The 16,646-nt window shown below is 36.8% G+C and overlaps 1 protein-coding gene across 1 annotated transcript in view; it reads left to right on the top strand.

Moving 5' to 3' along the window:
* Positions 1-15,692, top strand: part of LOC112517396 (protein translocase subunit SECA2, chloroplastic-like) — an 18,920-nt gene extending 3,228 nt beyond the window's left edge. The window contains exons 2-10 of the mRNA XM_025124810.1: positions 2,808-2,925; positions 9,440-9,520; positions 9,849-9,928; positions 14,266-14,320; positions 14,408-14,477; positions 14,562-14,742; positions 14,831-14,954; positions 15,036-15,110; positions 15,389-15,692. Coding sequence (XP_024980578.1) covers positions 2,808-2,925; positions 9,440-9,520; positions 9,849-9,928; positions 14,266-14,320; positions 14,408-14,477; positions 14,562-14,742; positions 14,831-14,954; positions 15,036-15,110; positions 15,389-15,553 — 949 coding nt within the window. The 3' untranslated portion in view covers positions 15,554-15,692. The remainder of the gene's footprint in view (positions 1-2,807; positions 2,926-9,439; positions 9,521-9,848; positions 9,929-14,265; positions 14,321-14,407; positions 14,478-14,561; positions 14,743-14,830; positions 14,955-15,035; positions 15,111-15,388) is intronic.
* Positions 15,693-16,646: the final 954 nt, after the last annotated feature.

Raw genomic sequence — 16,646 nt, 5'->3', positions numbered from 1 at the left:
AACAGAATGCTGGAAATCAGGGGTAACACCCTTAATTGACAGGATCGCCGAGATCTTTGATGCAATTATTGACAGCTCCATAAATTCTTCAAATAACAGTTGCTTCTCCTTTAGTAGGCTCAAAATGAGATGGACTCTTTGATCCTTGGTTAACCTCATTTTCAAAACGGACGAAGATGATTTGAAACAAGTTTTTGAAGTGTGAAGAGATATTTGAACGTTCGAGCAAGATTGAGCCATGGAATCATTTGAAGGATACTGAAGTTGAGCAAAGAAAGCAAGAACACACTTTGATAGACTTTGAAGTTTTTGCAAGTCCCCTAATATGAATCTTAGTCAAGAATGTAAGAACACAAAATATTGTTAACAAGAAAAGTATTTGATCAAGGCAATCATCATGTATATTGAATATCAAAGATTGTTTACAATTGAATATGATGAGAGAAATCTATACAATTGAAATATCGAATATATTTACACAATTTAACCAACTCCTATTTATACTACAACAGGAAAGATACAATTACATGATTTACATGACAAGCTAATTACACATTTACACGTGTTCTACTATCATAGAAGTATTCGTTTCTGAGAAGCCTTTGATCTGAAAATCTTCTATCTCTAACTCTGAATTGATCATTCAAAGTTAATCTCCTAACTCTGAAATACAACTCTTTAGAGTTATGACTTGGTTGGTTTCGCTATTAATCTGAACTCTGAAATCTGAACTTCTGGAGACAACTCTTCAGATTTACCACTTAGACATTTTTGTTCATCTTCCGGACTCTAAATTCTGGGATTCCAGATCTCCGAAGGCAAGTTTTCAGAGATAACACTTGGAAAATTTTGAAGCAATCTTGTATCATTTCTCAGGTAATTCGTTCCTCCATTAGTCGAGAGGAGTAGTAGTGTTGACTTTGTCATCGGACAACCCTTGTCATCGTTCCTCCATTGGACGATGTTTCAATTCCTTACAAGATATACTTGTCGGATTCAAGCACTTGTTTGTAACTACATTGATTCAACACATTACGGGAAACCAAATTCTTCCTAATTGCTGCTACAAAGAAAACACCAATAAGACCAGAGTAATTGTTTTCCATAAATATATTTCAACACGACATTTCCATATCCAAGGATAGGAACAGTTGATTCGTTGCCCATAATTAGCACGGATCCATCTTGCATTGGTTCGTATATCGTAACCATTTGCTGTCCTTGCAAACATGACTAGTAGCGCAATAGTCAATCCACCAAGCAACATCCTCATCCTGCACATAAAATGCATAAGAAGTTAGTGGTACATAATTCTTAACAAAATTAAAACCAAGGTAAAAAAAATCTGATGTTGATGTGGATGATGGTCTTTTGACCTCCCCCCCCCCCCCGGCACGCATGTTCGAAACCACTTATGTTTGCTTCATTGTTGTTCTTATCAACACAACATCATTTATGCAATTTTAATCTAATCAACCGACATGATGGTCAATCGGAGGCAAGAAAACAAGTGGAAGAACAATTTCATGAAGATAATGTTAATTATCTTGACTGTTATTTATGATTTATGTTAGATAATTAATTAAAATTGGATAAAAATGATGTTGTTGATGCAATTATGAGAGTATAAGTACATAATTGGTAACTCTTTTTGTTTTAGTATGCGAGTGAAAAAGTATGAAAGAATAATRATATTTTTATCCATCGAGGAGCCCGATAATCCATTTTTCATATAATTGACAAATCTCCCTGATACCATGGGGACTATTGCAGAAAGTGATAAATAAAGTTGGTCATATTTTCCATGACAAAATATGGTTGCTGCATAGTAATTTACAGTCACTTGTATTCCTGGCAAACAAAACAAAACAGAAGCCTCTATCAATCATCATGGGTTCAAAAATCCACGACAATATATATATATATATATATACACACACACACACACACATAGGTAGGGGTTCAAATGAGAACACCCCTGTTTTACAAAAATGCGAGAACACTTATGGGTCTCCAAATTAATTAACCCATAATAAAAATTAGAATGGATGAAAACAAATTAGTATTTATCAACAATTTTCAGCTATCTTAGATTTGTCTTTATCCCTTAAATGTTGTTATCTTCATTGAAGACTTCTTATGCCGATGCCTTCATTGTCGATAATGATGTGATAATAATGTGATAATAATGTGATCATGCTTTAATAGATCGAAGACTTTATATGATATGATTTTTCTCTGATAATGATGTGATTTCGTTGCAATAATGATGTAATAATGCTTTGAAAAAACGAAAACCAGTGATGATCATATCCACAATCATCGGCTCTGTCCAATATGTGATTTGCAGTTTTTTCCCATTTTACCCTTGCATGCCATCAATATTYYTAMAAAGAGGTAGTACATATTTATTTAATATTTTACTGCTCCCTAAATCTTTCTAAAACCGTGACTTAGAACAKAATGGTGGGCTTACAAGTYCATTTGCGTAAATCACAGGTGTTCTCGTTTGAACACTTCCTTTTATATTTATATATAAGGCSATTTAATATATTTAATGTTAATCYTTCGGAAATTACATGATTWTCCAGAGCAAATATGCTCTCCATTGTTCATTGTACAAGATTCCGGTTGCACAACGTTGTTCTCAATTTGGTGTATCATGCTATTACTACAGCTMAATGATCATCTCCATGTTGCTGCTGCTATGCTATATTTATACKTGTTTGCCATSTTTTTCGTTTTMTTCTCTTATTCAGTTCCATCAAATATGATGGTGGGTAATTCTCGACCTATCAATGTTAYAGTTTGCAGGATGAMATGTTTCAAAAGTTCAACTTTGACACTGAATGGGCTGTGAAACTCATATCAAGGATTACTAATGACGAGGATGTACCAATTGAAGGTGATTCAATTGTTGGACAGGTGTGATTTCATAGTTTGGAACACTAAAATACTTGTTTATTCCTTATTCAGCCTCACTCAGATTTAGTTTTACTATCCGTATAGTTCAATATATGAATTCTTTTATTTTGTTTTATTATGTTCCTCTGCATGCCTACAGGCAGATTGAAGGTAATACATATCCATGAGATATATATATATATATATACATACACATATATATCTGCGTATACCTACTCCTATAAAATTTGATTAGGAAACTAACTTCATTAAAACATCTGTAAAATATTTAACATCGAGGTAATTTAGTTTCCTAGTTTCTTATAAATTAGGAAACAAATTCCTAACTTTGTGGGAATGTTCAACAGGTAGTGAAAGTAGACTTAAGTATATTCAGTTAGGAAGATGGAGACAACGTGATAAATACCCGAGGAGAGAGAGAAAGAAAGGGGGATTTAATATCCATGAAATTGGCAAGTGCCTTTGGAGAGAACCAACCTCTCGAATTGCTGGAATTCATTGTAATCATTCAATTTTGGCAAAGGGAGTTGGAAATTCAAGTATTGTGCATCAGGATCTCCATCAGATCATTCACTTCACGCTCCATCTATTCAACACTTTCATATTTGGTAGATTAAACTGACATCCTGACACAAACAAGCATGGATCCTGATACGTAATCGGAGTGATTACGTCTTACTTTGATTAATATGAACGGCTAAAAATGGTTACAAATGAAAGAAAGGGAGAAGAAATTCCCTCCTCACAGCCAAGAGCTATGATCCTAACAAAAAGGTTGTTATACTGCCTGCCTTCCCTCTCCCACACGACCTTATTTTACAACAAGAACTTAACTAATTCTCTTTATGGGCATTGGGCCGTCTAGTGTAGACTTTCCAAGTAGTGGGCTTAGAAACACTTTGGTCTAAAATTTCATCGTTTGGCTCTCCTTCAAAAATGGTCTTGTCCTCAAGACTTGCATCAAATTGACTACGAATAGTAATCGCATCCTCCCAAGTGGCCTCTTCCAAAGAACGACCTTGCCACTGAATAAGCCATTGAAGCACAGTTTCTCCTTGACGGACGTAAGAACGCGTAGCTCGAATGGCCTCCGGAAACAATTGATCTGAAACATCCAAATCAAATTCTGCAGGCAAGGAGGGTTCCACCGAAGCACCTTGGACAACTTTCTTTAGAAGAGAAATATGGAAGACTGGATGAACCTTGGAGGAAGGAGGAAGCTGTAAACGGTAGGCGACCGGACCAACCTTCTCCATGATCATAAACGGGCCATAATAGCGAGGTGCCAACTTTTGATTGATTCGTTGAGTCACCGAAAGTTGTCGATAGGGACGTAACTTGACATAAACCTGTTCGCCGACTTTAAACGAAATGTCACGTCTTTTCTTGTCAGCTTGTGTCTTCATGAGGTGTTAACGCCTCATCCCTATCTTTTAACTCCTGTCCGACCACCTCTACACGGACTTCTCCGGGAATAAATTGCGTTACACAGTGGTTTACGACCATAAACAACTTCAAAGAAGTAATCCGGTTGATCCGTGAAACGAAGAATTATACCAAAATTCAGCCCATGATACCCACAACGACCACGAACGGGGTTGATCAATGGCAAAACAACGTAAATAAGCTTCCAAACAACGATTTATAACCTCTGTCTGTCCGTCCGATTCGGGATGGTAAGAGGAACTCATGTGCAATTGGGTTCCTTGTAACCGGAAAATCTCCTTCCAGAAATGACTCATAAACAAAGGATCCCGATCACTTACAATGGATTTTGGTATCCCATGAAGCCGAATGATCTCGCGAACAAAGATATCCGCAATGTTTCGGGCTGTGTATGGGTGTTTGAGAAGAATAAAATGATTATACTTAGATAGTCGATCCACCACAACTAACACCGCGTCAACACCCTTGGACTTAGGCAATCCCACAATAAAATCCATTGATAAATGCTCCCATATAGCTGCTGGAATTTCCAACGGCTGCAGTAAACCCGCTGGAATTAACGAGCTCGATTTACATCTTTGACAGATGTCGCATTCCTGTACAAAACGCTGTACTGTAGTGGTCATGCCTGGCCAATAAAGATTCGCCGCTAGACGCCGATAAGTTCGGTAGTATCCTGAATGTCCACCAGTAGCTAGCTGTTGTATGGAATTCTTGCCACAATGCCGGAAGCCACTTGGAATTTCGTGAAATCACTAATCGGCCTTTATGGTACAAAATACCTTTATGAACCGTGTATCCAGGATGAGAAAGAGGATCTTGTTGGCAGTCTTTGATTAACTGCCGGATGATATTATCCGATTTGATTTTTTCCAAAAGCTGAGCACCTTGCACCCAAACCGGCTGATAATTCATAACCTTCATTTCCCCTTCATCGTCACGTCTGGATAAGGCATTAGCAGCTTTGTTTTCTTTCCCGCCTTATAACAAATATCAAAATGATATCCGAGAAGCTTGGCGACCCAATTTTGCTGATCGGAAGTGGTAATACGTTGATGTAAGAGATGTTTGAGACTCTTATGATCCGTATATACCACAAAGTTAGTTCCCAACAGGTAACTTCGCCAATGCTGGACAGACAGAGCCAAAGCCATAATTTCTCTTTCGTATGCCGATTTTGCAAGGTTCCGATCACGAAGCGCCTTACTGAAAAATGCTATAGCCCGGTTTTGTTGCATCAAAACTGCTCCGATTCTTTGACCCGAGGCATCACATTCAACCACAAACGGAATCGAGAAATTAGGTAAAGCGAGCACCAGAGCACTGTAATGGTTGTCTTTAAAAAATCAAAGGATTGCTGAGTCGAGTCATTCCAATAGAAATTATCCTTAGTCAATTCGGTCAACGGTTTGGCAATAGAACCGTAATTTCGAACAAACGATAATAACCCGTAAGTCCCAGAAAACCCCGAACACCCTTAACTTGTTTCGGAGTAGGCCAATCGATCACAACTTGAACCTTCTTGGGATCCATGGAAACGCCCTTCCCACTGATGATATGGCCAAGATATTCCACCGAAGACTGACCGAAAGAACATTTCTTCTTATTTACCACAAACTGATGAGTCAAGAGTATGTTCAACGTGGCGACGAGATCACAGATATGTTGCTCCCAAGTTGGGCTATAAATTAAAATATCATAAAAAAAAACCACGATAAATTTTCGTAAGTGAGGACGAAAAATATCGTTCATGATAGCTTGAAACGTAGCGGGAGCGTTGGTGAGACCAAATGGCATTATGAGGTACTCGTAATGCCCATCGTGTGTTCGAAAAGCTGTCTTCTCCACACTTTCCGGCTTCATTCTAATCTGGTTATACCAGACTTCAAATCCAACTTCGTGAAAAAATTGGCGCGCGATAATTCATCTGGAAATTTATCCGGTACCGTAACCTTATTTAACGCTCTATAGTCAACACACATTCGCCACGTTTGGTCTTTTTTACGAACCAAAATCACCGGACTAGAAAACGCACTATTGCTTGGCCGAATGACTCCCAAGGACAATAGCTCTTGAACCTGTCGTTCAATCTCTGTCTTGTGTGCGTGTGGATAACGGTAAGGCCGAACACAAACAGGACCTTGATTAGGCAGGAGATTAATGTCATGATCTTTGCTACGGGTAGGAGGTAACCCCGTTATCTCATTGAAAGCAGGAACAAAATCAAAGAACAATTGTTGTAATTGTTGTGATCGTTGCTGGGACAACAAGGGCGAGAGTCTAGAAATGTTATCAGCTGAGTGATCATGCGAATCCAATAATGCCTCAGTATTTAGTAACCAGCTTTGTAACGAAGCATGGCATGATGACGAAGAACTCCCTTGTAAACAAACCTCCTGGCCGTGGTGCCGAAACTTCATTGATTGGGACTCCCAATTGTGAACGACATCTCCCAGGGTTCGTAACCATTCAATTCCCAGAACCATATCCAGATTTCCCATATCGAATAACAACGCATCAATAACAAATTCACAAGTACCCATCGTGATTAACACCCCAGCACACTTTTTAGACACAAAAACCTTGTGTCCATCGCCTAATTTGATGTGTAACCCGGAGAACGACGAAACCGAGATATTCAAGGCATTTGCTAAACGAGAAGAAATGAAATTATGAGTAGCACCACTGTCCACCAGTATGACAATCGGAATTCCATTTAACAGCCCGTTCAGTTTGACCGTATTTAACGTAGATCTGGAAATGTCACCTGTGTTCATAAACTCGATAACCGAGCACTCACCAATTTCTCCTTTCGTAATGTCCAATGTTTCCTCCTCTTTTATCAGATTAACCGTACGAAGGTCACCCTCGATTTCTGATTCTTCATCATCAGCTAACAAAATCACACGAAAATTTGCTTCGGGACACTTATGTGCAGGTCCAAACTGTTGACCGCACTTAAAACATAACCCCTTCTTCCCACTCCGATCGAGTCAACGTACGAGAGCCACGATAACGAGCAGAAGAATTCTGTGATAAATCGTTCTTCAAGGGACCAGCTACTGTTGACATAGAAGGCGCCCTAGAATTTTCAGATCGTATGGAGTGTCTACGATCAGGCCCAACATTTCCAGGCATATGGGCCTTAGGTGCTCCTTGGCCCACTAGACCAAAAGGCAGTCCAGATTGGTTTTTTTCACTTGAAGAAGAATATCGATCATTTGAAGAAGAGTATCAATAACGGGAAATCAAAGCTGAGTTTTCAGATGGATGCAGGATCTCCTCATCCTTCGCTAAATACATCGCATCCAAACGATTCTGAGGACGATGAAGGCGAACCCATCGCCTCACCTCCGGTTGCAGTCCAGCCAAAAAATACCCTAGAGCTTGAGATTTGGGCAAACGAGGAACTAGGGAAAGCAAATACTCAAAATCATCTATGTAATCATGGATCGAATTTACCTGTCTGATGGTTGACAACTGCTCATACGGATTCTGGATCTCCAGTCCGCTAAACCTCTGTAACATCTCCTGTGTCAATTTTTTCCATGTCAAATCTCCATGGATCTCCTTGACCACTGTAAACCAGTGTTGAGCTACTCCCGACATACTAATTTGAGCCAGTCGCGTTCGAAGATTTTTGGGAGTCTCATGAATTTCAAAGTACAACTCAGCCTTAGCAATCCATCCACGAGGATCGAAACCAGCAAATTCTGGAAGTTTGATCTTCTTCGCCGCATAGTGTAGACTCTGTCCCGCTCTCTCCGAATTGACGTTACCCGGAAATAAACCATCAGAGTCTGTTTGAGAACCTCCTGCTTCGTGATGCTTACCCTGCTGCTGTTTCACCCAACTCAACATATATGCCCAACATTCCTTTCGTTCTGTCTGGTCTTCCTTCATAGTTTCCAGGGACATTTTTATTCCCTGAACATCTGTTTGCAGCTGTTGAATATGTTCTTCGTGATTCTCCAATCGGCCATGAAGACGAGTCTCCATCGAATCCGGCAGGTCGGACCAATGATACGTAATCGGAGTGATTACGTCTTACTTTGATTAATATGAACGGCTAAAAATGGTTACAAATGAAAGAAAGGGAGAAGAAATACAATCCACAGAAGGATCCCAGGGAAGTAATTTACTCCTCACAGCCAAGAGCTATGATCCTAACAAAAAGGTTGTTATTCTGCCTGCCTTCCCCTCTCCCACACGACCTTATTTTATAACAAGAACTTAACTAATTCTCTTTATGGGCCTTGGGCCGTCTAGTGTAGACTTTCCAAGTAGTGGGCTTAGAAACACTTTGGTCTAAAATTGCATCAGATCCACTACAGTTGCAGCGAGCTACACAAATTCTCCCCCTTGAGGAGTGTTAGAAATAGTCTTTTATTCTGTTATGAGCTTCTTGTATTTTGTTAGTTTGCAGGTTAGCTTTAGGATTTATTTTATTTATTTCATTATGGCCTTGCTTCACAGCCCTCATCCTAACTGTATGTCTATTTTTTCGGATTTTTCTTCAGTAAATACAATATGCACTACCACCCTAGTTATTTGAAYGTGCAACCTTACAAAGCCTCCTTCCATTTGGGYCACATCAAAATCAAATCGACCACCTTGCTGACATCTTGAAGAAGCCCTTGTGCAAGATTGGTTTTGAACCTGATATGTTGCAACTGGCATGTGATCCACCTCGAAGAACTTTCTTAGATAAATCAATGCTTTATTAAGGTTTTGTTATGTTTGTGTCTTGAGACACACAAGTCCATCTATATATTCAGGGTATCTCTTTTTGAATGATAATACATATTCTTTTGACCCTAAACATCTAGAAAAAGAAGTTGGAAAATGTACTCTTACAGAGTTCTGCAGAAATTGGACTGCAAGGCCTTGTAGCTTGATATTTATATGAAGAGAATATTCAGAGTATAAGGGTACTTTGGTTAAGTGTTAAAAGTTCCATGCTTCTCCTAAGACATTTCTTTCCTCTTATATCATTTACCATTCATTCAGTTTAACATGCATTATATTATCTTCCAACTGCTAATTCAAGTTATTACAATAATTTCAGCTTCTGTCTCTTCAAGTTTCCACAGAAAAGTATTTCTTCAACATAAGAAAGAGCCTTGTAGAGTTTGATGAAGTGCTAGAGGTACATATTTTATAGTAAAAATCACCATGTACATTTTCTTTAATTTGTTCATCCTTTGATCTATGTTTCTTGGTTATGATTGTTTTCTTTTTCCTAGTTCAAGTTTGTATGTCAAATTGTGCTTAGAGTTGCTGTTGGAGTCTTGACCTGAAAATCAGTTTCTATATGAAGGAAGTATTATACTATATGAAGTGTTCTCAGATTCTCTTTTCATCAATGTTTATTGTTCTTTTTTCATTATTTGATTGTATTATTGCATTATTTTTTCAGATCAATCTGACATCTTAGCCTTTTATGGTTGTGTAACTGATTGCATACTTGGTTCCAGGTGCAAAGGAAGCATGTTTATGATCTTCGTCAGATAATTTTAACTRGYGATTCTGAGAGTTGTTCACATCACATTCTCCAGTGAGTGTCTTTTTTACTAAGATCACTCTTATAATATTACTATCAGTATGTTCTGTACTTAATTATTTGGACAGAAAAGTCCTTCCAATGAGAATTACTATCAGTAGGTTCGGATAGACTTAAAATGGTTTGGATGTCGTCAGATTAAACCTTCAGATTGGTGTAAAAATGAGAATTAATTAAAGAGGACGTCGATATGAGACATGTGGTTATGTAAATATAATGTTGGGGAAAAAGACAAGGATATCTGAATAATTATGATACAGCGAAAGACTTGTTTTTTTGATAGTAGAGAGTGGAAAGTGGCTGTTGGTGTTCCACTATTTCTGGATCGGTTCATTGCCTGAAATGTGGTGGTTTCATATCTTGGTGAACCCAACTATTTTTAGGATAAAACTCTTTTCTATTTTTCGCTTTTTATGCTAAATATTTAATACTTCAGATTCCTTTGGTCTCTTTTGGTAAGTCTAGCCAGCTTTTTTTTGGAAACTCTTATTTATCATGCTTGAACTGGTCTATAAAGACTACACACGATTAGTTTGTAAGCTCTGATCTATGTACATACTACCGAACAATATAGTTATTTTTAATAGCCTGTAACACTAAAAGGGCATGTGAGTAGTGTGGCTAAGTGCATTTATGGAACACTACAGAGATTATTATTCAACATACAGTGATCTGGCCCCTGATTGGATACCCAAATATATACAAGGATGAAAATGGTACAGAATCTTTTAAACTCGCATTGTATAAGTAAAACTGCATGTTGAGGTTCGAGCTTACTGCTGTGGCTGCATTTAACCATGTATTCTTATTTGTAGGTTGACATTAGAGGAATTTTGTGCACCAGTAGTTTATCTGAGAACAGGAAAATAAAAGCTAGGCATACTTTTCTTAAATCCATGCCATTTTCATGTACTCGTTTGCCGCCATCATGTTTTGGGATCGAACAGATTATAGGAAAAGATCGTAATTACTAAATTTGTTAGTAAACATTGATCAATCTGATAAGATCTGTTACTTTAGACACAAAGAATAGTCCTTTAGACAATCACCAATTACTATTGCATTGACAGCTCGTATACTTGTTTGTATTACATTTTCTAGAGTGAATTACAAATTGGGTCCTGTTTTTTATGTATTTTAACACTCTGGGTCCCTATTTTGAAATATCTATGGATTACAACCCTGTGGTTTGCATTTTTATAACGCATTGGGTCCCTAAATCTAACTCCGTTTGAAATCTGTCTGTTAAAGTGGTCATGTGCGCGGCAAACAATAGATAGTTTGGTCATTTTATGCATTTTTCTCATTTTACATTAAAAAATAAAAACAGCCAAAACAAACCCCAATATCATATTGCCATGTGTCCCTCTTCCCTCTCGTTGATTAAGAGGTTTTCCGGCAACCATTCCGGCATGCAATTTTCTTTTTTCTCTGCCTCATTCTTCAACCCAAACGACAATCAAAAACCTAAATTAATTCAAAAATTAAGAGATCAATCCTAAACATTAATCATTAACATCATCAACACAACACCAAAAATGCCTACTACAAACATATCTCCAATTGATTGCGGTTGTGGTTGTGGTGGCGGTTGACAACAATGGAGGAGATAGTTGTGGTTGATTTAGTGAAAATAGTGGTGGTGGTGGTTATGGTGGAGGTGAGGTGGCAATGGACGGTGGTGGTCGATGGTCGACGGTGGTTGTGGAGAAGGTTGTTGCAGTAGAGGAGTTGGAGGTGGCAATGGAGGGTGGTGGTCGGTGGCTGATGGTTGTAGAGGTGGCAATTGATAGTTGTTGTGGAGGAGGTTGTTGCGGTATAGGAGGAGTTGGAGGTGGCCAACAGTGGTAATGTTGGTGGTGGTCGGTGGCCGACGGTGGTTATAAAGGTGGCAATGGAGGATGGTAGTCAGTGGTTGTGGAGATGGTGAAGGAGGTGGTTGTAGTAGAGGAGCTGGAGGTGGCGAAAGGCGGTAGTGGTCGACTATGGTAGAGGTGGCGATGAACGGTGGTGGATAGTGGTTGTGGAGGAGGTGGAGGATGTTGTTGTAATGAAGAGGAGGTGGGCAGTAGCCGAAACTAGCGGTGATGACCATTAGAACAAATACCATATTAAGGTTATATATCAAACTAGGGTAAATTAGTAATATTTTAGTTATAGGTGGAACAAGAGAAAGCCTCTTTTGTGTCATGCTGTCCCACCTTATCTCAGTTCTTGTCCCTGTCCCATGTCAACCAAACGTGGGACAATGAGTTCTTGTTCTGTCCCGTGCTGCACCAAACATGGGACATTGAGGTTTGTCCCGTCCTGTCTTGTCCCGTCCCATGTACTAAACATAGCTAAATGTCTAATACAAACCCTAAATTGAAAAATCTAAATCAGGTCGACGACGATAGAAGAGCAGAACTAGAAGAAACCAGATTGAGCAGCAGATCTTCAAAAAACTAACCATGGCCACCATTTCTATCACTATCGGGCCGTTGAATCCATGTTTCTCAATCTCTGCGCTTCAAAGTCCACAAACAGGAGAAAGAATGGAGTAAAACGAGAGAAATGGGAGGATTTTCGCCAAAAAATGAGAAAGGAGGGTTTTCATCGGAAAACAGGAGAAAGTGGAGGGTTTCGCCGGAGAAAATGGACGGTCTCTTTCGCCGGAAAAATGGGGAGTGGGAGGGATTTGCCTTTCCTAGGCTTGCAGTTGTGGTGGTGTAGTTGCAGCGATGGAGGTGGGAAGGGGAAGAGGGCTCACTAAGAGGAGGGAGAAAAAGAAGTGGGCGAAGAAGAAGACCAAGGACAAGTGGGGGAATCGGTCTTTGTCGTTCGATCTGTGTTCGGCAGAGAAGGGAATGGTCCCTGTGTTTGCCGGAGATGAGAGGTTGGGGGGGTGTCCTGTATATGCCGGAGATGATAAGGGGGAATGGTTCCTGTGTCGCCAGATAGACATATACATATATTATATATATATATACTAGAAGGGTACTCGCGTAATACAACGAAATACATCTTGATTTTAATGTTTTGTTTTATTATCTGTCTCCATCGATGCTATAATACGGTTTTATGTGGGTTTGAGAAAATGATAATGTTTTTATTTTTGAATAAAATATACATTTTAAGATATCATAAAGTTTTTAAAAAAATATATATTGAAATTAGTATCAAATTAACTATTTATAAGTTCTCGTTCTTTTGTGTAATTTCTTTTWATTATAATTTAATTTAAGRTTAATWAYGAAGTAATTTATTTTTTATTGTTAAATATATTTTATAAAGATAATAATTAAGTATTCTATTAGAACTCAATAATTATCTTTGTTATATTTTAAATTTTTTATATTTAAAATGAAATGTTTATTCTTTATTTGAGTATGTTTATCTGCAGTTAGTTACAAGAATTCAAACATAAAGCTTTAATAAGTTGTACATACGTATAATTTACTTGTAATCTTGAATTCTAAGTAATATGCATCAATAAACAGTACTTTGTGCATGAAAAATGATTTTTTAGAGTTTTTGTCAAATGTTTTATAATATAGTATAGATATATATTATTATAATATGATCTATAGAGTAAATTACATGTTTGGTCCCTGTTGTTTTTAGTAGAAAATAAAAAAAGAAATAGAATGACGAAAATAACCCTGTACTTAACCTATTTAACATAAAAAATTTAATGGAGTTAAAATTAGGGACCCAATATGTTATAAAATGCAGTCACATGGATGTAATCCATAGATATTTCAGAATAGGGACCCGGGGTGTTAAACCACCGGGACTAAATTTGTAACTCACTCCATTTTTTATAATAGTGAAAAACATTTTGAAACAACTTTATCTACTCCTAGAGCCCAAAAAGGGAAGAAAGATGGAAAGAGAAATATAGTCCAAGTCTGATTGTTCAGTTGTATGATTTAAGTTCTTCCCAGATTCATTTTGCCTTCAACTATTTCATGATAAAAACTTGTTTCTAGAGTTGCCAGACATCTTCTACCTTGTAATACAACTTTACTAGTCTGTATATTTGTTTGTGGTTCAATTTAATCCTTCTTATGAATGTGCTCAGTATTATTAAATCAAAGACCATTGTAATTTTGATGTACCCATTACTTTTCAAGCCTCCAATATCAGGAACCAAGTTAACACCATGACTCATAGGCTGCTTGTAATAGGAACATAGAGTCTGTTTCTATTTCTTTTGTCCATAATACATCAAAATGTGCCATTGTATATATTATCATTTTATAGACCATAATTATCGCAACTTAATTGTCTGTCTGTGTTGTTATGTTAGTTTTGCCCTTGTTATCTGAATGTTGTGTGCATGGAATCAGGTACATGCAAGCAGTTGTAGATGAACTTGTTTTGGGAAATGTTGATCCGTTGAAGGTATTGAATCTCCTTACCCTAGTGCCTCGATTAAAATTCTTATCAGTTGCATCGATCTGATCTCTATGATCTATATGTTTTTCATAGCATCCAAGCAGCTGGAACTTAGACGAACTCTTAAAGGATTTCGTTGCAGTTTCTGGGAAGATATTGGATGGTGAGGTGTAGTTTCAGTCTCATCTTAACCTGGAACTTAGACAAAATCTTAATATGGACTAAATCATATMTGGGGTTTATCCAGAGTCATGTACAGGAATTACGGTGGAATCTTTGATGCGATCACTTGCTAATGTTAATGAATCAAGTGATAATGAATTGTGTCTTCCAAATTTACCTCAACCTCTGAATGCTTTTAGAGGTATACGTAAAAGGACTTCTTCATTGAAGCGCTGGCTAGCCATATGCTCGGATGATTCGCTCAAGTGCGTACACTAAAACATTAATTATTGACTCTCTTTCACTTTTCTATTTCTTAATTCGAATACAAGAGGTTTTTCTTATCGACTGCAGAGATGGAAGATATCGAGTTACTGCTAATCTTCTGCGCAAGTACCTTGGTGATTTATTAATCGCTTCATATACAAACACCATTCAAGAATCTGGTTATGCTGAAGAATATGTAAAAGAAATTGAGGTACTTTTTTTCTTAATGCTAATATTATAATTCTATTTCATATTTTTTACATGATATTTTTTTTTCTTGTCTTGACTCCAGAGAGCGGTTCTTGTGAAGTCCCTAGATTGTTTTTGGAGGGATCATCTTGTAAACATGAACAGACTAAATTCAGCGGTATGCTATTATCATAATCGGTTCATTTCAAGGTTTGCAATGGAAAAAATATTTCAAGTTACATGAGATTTTTAACCAGCATACTATATAAATTACCTATTGTATTTGCTAAAATGGAATCTGAACACTTTAATTGGTCATTTATTGCAACTTTGCTATTGAGTTGAAGGTTTTTTTTTTCTTTTTGTAACAAATAACAAAGTTTTTAATTAAGATTCACATGTGAATACTTTATCATGATAAATTTGTTAAATATCAAAGTTCATATTTGGGTGCAGGTGAATGTAAGGAGCTTTGGGCACAGGGATCCGCTGGAAGAATACAAAATAGATGGTTGTCGGTTTTTCATCTCGATGCTTAGCGCAACTCGGAGGTTGACTGTGGAATCACTTTTGAGGTACTGGTCATCTCCCATGGAGTCCCAAGAATTATATGCATCATAGAATTAAAAGATGATATGTATGAAAACTATAGATTCCTGTATTGGTCTTATGTTGCAATTTATTGTAGAATCAGGGTTTTATCATTTATAGACTTTAATTGTTTAAATCTTCTCAAACTAATGTGTTTGATGAAACAATCAATATACTATATACTATTTACTAATTACTATATATAGGACTATTATCAAATACTAAAWGGTTTGAGAATCTGATCTAATCATTTTAATCCAAATAATATAGTTAATTTTTATTAATTTTATGTATTATAATTTAGTTTTTACTCGTTTTCTTTCTAATATATATATATATATATATATATATATTATTTAATGGTAACGTATAGAAAAACATACCTCTTTATGTAATATATTTCATCTTTAAATAATAAAAACATCATATGAGAAAACAAAAATATTGTAAATATAAACAAGTTGTAATTAAAAACATCACCAGTAAACAACAAAGTTTTATTTCATGCAATGAAATAATATGACAAAGCTGATGTGAAACATTAAAGTGTTATTTCCTATTGTGAAACAATGTAATATGCTAATGTAAAACAATAAAGTACTGTTTTAGAATTTGAGAACCAAAAAAGAAAACAAAAGTTGACATGAAATGCGCCTTTATCATGTCAAGTTTCAAGCAACCGATTGGCTCCAAGGGACTTCAAGGAGAGCTGATTGCATCCCTTTGGTCTACCTAAACCACTTTCCTAAAATATGTTTTATTCATCAAATAGCGCTATTGGGTGATGGTCCCGTTTATAGGGTTAAATCAATGATGTGAAACACAACATTGCGTATGCGAAATAATAAGGTGTTATTTCACATGATGGAACAATATAGTGTTATTTCACATGATGAAACAATGTATATCGTTTCACAATGTGAAAATAAACCAAAACTGACGTGAAATGTGATGTGAAACACTAAAGTATTGTTTCACTTTACGAATTAAATCACTTTTATTGTTTCATATGAAAATTGGAAAATTTTAATGATAAAACAAATAACAAAAAATGTTAATACTAGTGTCAAATTAAAAAGAATAAAAATGCATTTTTTTTATATAATTTTTGATTTAAAATTTT

The sequence above is a fragment of the Cynara cardunculus genome (genome assembly GCF_001531365.2).
Source record: "Cynara cardunculus var. scolymus isolate 2C chromosome LG 8, CcrdV1, whole genome shotgun sequence".
In the NCBI taxonomy this organism is placed as follows: domain Eukaryota; kingdom Viridiplantae; phylum Streptophyta; class Magnoliopsida; order Asterales; family Asteraceae; genus Cynara; species Cynara cardunculus.
The sequence above is the reverse complement of the archived record's forward strand: the minus strand, read 5'-3'. Positions and strand labels throughout refer to the sequence as shown.